General features: G+C 69.1%; 1 protein-coding gene across 1 annotated transcript in view; it reads left to right on the top strand.

Annotated features, from left to right (window-relative positions):
• The window catches only part of ACOX3 (acyl-CoA oxidase 3, pristanoyl), a 27654-nt gene that overhangs the window by 10265 nt on the left and 16469 nt on the right, over positions 1 to 920 (top strand). The window contains exon 8 of the mRNA XM_015561560.1: positions 153 to 274. Within this exon, the coding sequence (XP_015417046.1) occupies positions 153 to 274 (122 nt within the window). The remainder of the gene's footprint in view (positions 1 to 152; positions 275 to 920) is intronic.

The raw sequence follows: 920 nt of genomic DNA, 5'->3' as shown, positions 1-920 counted from the left end.
CAGGAGGGTGGCGTCCAGCAGGGCAGAGCTGCCGGCCAGGGCCCTGGCTGGGGTGGAGGTGAGGATGGGGACCAGACGGGGCACAGCGGGGAGGGGGCAGCTGTGCGGGAGGTGCTGCTGGTAACCTGTGGCCCCCGTCCCCGTCCCCACAGCTTCGCCATGTTCCACAAGGTCCGGATCCCTCGCCAGGACCTCCTCAACCGGACGGGAGACGTCACCCCCGAGGGCACCTACATCACCCGCTTCAAGGTACAGTGTCGGCACAGGAGCCGGGGTGGGTGGCAGACCTCGTAGGTCTGGGTTCCGGTGCCACCAGCCGCCCCCGGGGGCACTGCGTCTACTCCCCGCGCTGCCCCGCCAGCCCTCGGGGTGTCAGGGAGCCCCGCCTGACGGGGAGGTCCGGAGGTGAAGGCTGCTTGGCCCACAGAGGGGCGAGTGTTCTCTGGTGTCCAGGGCTCGGTGCCCACGTCCTGTAGGACACGGTGCTCCGCTCGGAGCTGAAAGCGAAGGTGAACCATGGGCGCCCCAAGGGTTGTCCCTTTTACAAGAACTTGGATGAGCATCACGCCCTTCAAAAGGGTGTCGCTTGTGGGGGGAGGGATTTGGGGCCTGAGGGTCAGAGGCCGGCAATTTTTAAACAAAACGCGGGCTACAGCCGAGCGCTGTCCATCTGGGGTCGCCCCACCTGCACGCCTGGTCTCCGCTGACAGGTGGTCCCGCCCCGGGTGGGAGCCTGCCGACTCCCTGGCTGGGACCCCCATCCTCCTGGAGCTGAGCGCCCCGGGGCCTCCCCACCTGTCCCACGAGGGTCATCAAGGCCCTGCCCCCGCGCCCGGCCCCCCGCCTGGAGGTCTGCGGAGGCCACCTGCCCGCTGAGAGGAGGAAGGAGCGCCCGTCTGTGTGCCTCTCCGTGTCGCGGC

Source organism: Myotis davidii, unplaced genomic scaffold (genome assembly GCF_000327345.1).
Source record: "Myotis davidii unplaced genomic scaffold, ASM32734v1 scaffold937, whole genome shotgun sequence".
Taxonomy (NCBI): domain Eukaryota; kingdom Metazoa; phylum Chordata; class Mammalia; order Chiroptera; family Vespertilionidae; genus Myotis; species Myotis davidii.
Note: the sequence above shows the minus strand (reverse complement) of the source record. Positions and strands in the feature narration are given on the sequence as shown.